At 41.9% G+C, this 2,898-nt stretch overlaps 1 protein-coding gene across 1 annotated transcript; it reads left to right on the forward strand.

Moving 5' to 3' along the window:
- Positions 1 to 204: 204 nt before the first annotated feature.
- On the forward strand, positions 205 to 2,784 carry scnm1 (sodium channel modifier 1). Its single transcript, XM_042481635.1, has 6 exons — positions 205 to 342; positions 550 to 620; positions 727 to 815; positions 2,053 to 2,147; positions 2,431 to 2,531; positions 2,622 to 2,784. Exons 1-6 carry the CDS (start codon positions 292 to 294, stop codon positions 2,782 to 2,784), a joined length of 570 nt encoding a protein of 189 aa, XP_042337569.1. The 5' UTR covers positions 205 to 291.
- Positions 2,785 to 2,898: the final 114 nt, after the last annotated feature.

Below are 2,898 nucleotides of genomic sequence, written 5' to 3' on the forward strand. Positions count from 1 at the left end.
TGCAAGATGGCTTTGTCTGACCATAATGTTGACATGGCTGTTTTTGGGATGTTCGAGTTAAAATATCAACATTGGTATCCACTGCTTAACTCTGAAGTTAAAAAAAAAAAAAAATCAACATAAAATGGGGCGAAACGGTATTTTCAAGTAAATATCGCATTTCCCATTTTCCCCGTGACTCTGAACGCCACATTGCTACCCGGATTAGCTTGTCGTGAAGCAGAAAGCCGGCTAAGCTAACAGGTTACTGACATCTGTTTACTTTAAATATTATCAGATATAATAACAATAATGTCCTTTAAGAGGGAAGGCGATGACAAGAGCCAGCTGAACATCCTGAAGGTAAAGTTTCACTTCACGAGCTTTTCAGGAGGGAACTTTATCTCGGATTAAACATGTTGTTGTGGTTAGCATCAGGTTAGCATCCCGTTAGCTCACTAAGCTAACTGCAGTCTGGTGTTAGCCTGCTTTAAATAAATAAATTGTAAATATGCATTTTTAAATCCTTTTAAGTTATAAATCGATGAATTAACCGGTCTGGTGTTTCAGAAACGTCGCGTGGCTGACCTGCTGTCTAACTTTATTCCGGAGGATGAAGCAGCTCTGATGAAAAACGGAAGGTAAAGTTAAACACTTTTCTCTGCGGTTTGAGGCCGATAAACTCTTTAAACTCTTTTAAACTTTTTAACAAGAGGATAAAGTTGGAACATTTGATGGTGTTTTCAGGTACACTTGCCTGGTGTGTTCCTACCGGCCCGTGTTTGACACGGTTGACACGCTGACCGTCCACCGGAACGGGAAGAGACACCTGGAAGGTGACACACCTGAGGGTCCTAATTATCGTGTTTAGTTAATCCCTTAAAAACTGAGCAAACTGGTTTAATTTCTTTCGAAAACTTCGGGGGGCTGAAGGCAGCGAGTAACTTGGTGAAATTAGGATAAAATGACAAGAAAGAGACGTGGAGAAAACTTCACGTGCTGCAGCTCAGTGCAGATGCAGCTTAATGTACAGTGCGCTCTTGCGCTCTGCAAACACAGTGTGATAGTGGGATGTCGATGGGAGTCTGCATTGGTCTCAGGAAAACAGTCAGGAAAACAGTCAGGATAACACATGGAACTCGTGGATAATTAAGGTAGTTTTACTCCAAAAGTGAACCTCTTAGGTTCTAAAGGTATAATTGTAGAATGAAATATATCACAACTTGGCTCAAAACAGTGAGTTATGGTTGTTATGAGAATGTGCTACCAGTGGCCGCTTTTTTTTTTTTTTTTTTTTTTTTATTACAAAAGAGGTTTTGGTGTACTATTTGAAAATAAGGCAATGTGCCTGTGCCCTCAGGCCCCCAAATCACTACATCTGCCCCTGGTAATAATAATGAGAGCTCAGGGCGAGCAGCTGGATGAAACACGGAGAGATGCTTCCTGGTGTTTCTGAATAATTCATCCAAAGTCTGATTAACCTGAAACTATGTCTATCTGTCTCACTGCACTGCTGTTGGACAATCAGCTGTTTCATCTGCGATCCTGTTTCATCCTGCTGGCAGCGGGGATCCTCTCTGTGTCATCCCTGCTGCCAGTGGAGATCCGCGATGTGTTTGAGATCCCCGCTGCCAGCTGCGGTGTTGGAGATCCACGCTGTCGGACATCCGCGCTGCCAGGCCCTGTTGAAGATCCTCGCTGTCTGAGGTCCGCACTGCTAGCGGCCATGTCAGAGATCCACGCTGTGTTGGAGATCCCTGCTGCCAGCGGCCATGTTGGAGATCCACGCCATTTTACTCTTTTCTTGTTAATTCTCAGGTCATTTCTTCTTTGTTGCTAATTGCCTTCTTCCCATGTTTTTGGAAGAAATCAAACCAATTTTCTCAGGTTTTACAGAGTTAATAATTATGCATTTCAATATTTTTTTCAGTACTACACAGTAAATGCCTCTGTGAGTGATCCATAAACTCGGATACAGTGATGATCAAATTATGGGATGATTTTGTTGCTTTGCTGTCTACAAATGGTTAGAGAATAAACATTATTATTATTTGATCTGTTGTGTTTTATCAGGATTGAAATCGTTCTATGGCAAGAAAGCACGGCTGAAGAATGAGAAAACGAAACGGCAACATGAGCAGTACGTCCAGAGAGAAGAGACAGGACAGGTTGGTAACTTTGACAGTCTGGAGCAGAAGGTGTGTCTGTTCAGGTGACTCCTGTCGGCAAACACAATCTCCTGATGCATCAAGTTAGACTGAAAAGATAACTGTCAGGAGTCGCTGAGTGAGTCATCATCAGAGAAAAACAACACGAGATGAACAAACGTCGTCTCTGACTGACTGTTCAGCCGTGTTGTTGTCATAGTGTGACCCTGATAAACGCTTGACAAAAGTTGGTGTCTGTTGTGGAAAAGATAAACAACATTTGTGGTTTTGTGTTGTGTTTTAGGAAGCCTCCTGTTCAGCTCCATTACTAGAACAAACACGATGGGTCACACATCATGCTCTGTTGAAGACCGCACCGTACAACAGCTGCCACACAAAAACCAGGTGGGTGAGAGGGTTTTAGAAAATGCACACTCTACATTAACAAATATTCAAAAACACGATTTTAAACATAAATCTGTCGTCATTTTCAAGTACAAAATCTGAAAAGGGACCACCGAGGATCGTCTCAGATCACAACAGCAACTCTTCCATCGAAACAGCAGCCGAGCAAGAAAAAGCTGCACGGAAACCTGAAGTGACAAACAGTTTATCACAAAATACTACAAGTAGCTGCACATCAGGTAAAGGAGGATAACGAGAACTGTGTTCTGATTAAATTTTAACACTATGAAACCTGGAACGACATCTTACACATACATTTAAACCTTTGAAAACCTGAGCAAACAGGTTTGATTTTTTTTTTTTTAAT

This window comes from Plectropomus leopardus, unplaced genomic scaffold (assembly GCF_008729295.1).
Source record: "Plectropomus leopardus isolate mb unplaced genomic scaffold, YSFRI_Pleo_2.0 unplaced_scaffold29309, whole genome shotgun sequence".
Classification (NCBI taxonomy): Eukaryota; Metazoa; Chordata; class Actinopteri; order Perciformes; family Serranidae; genus Plectropomus; species Plectropomus leopardus.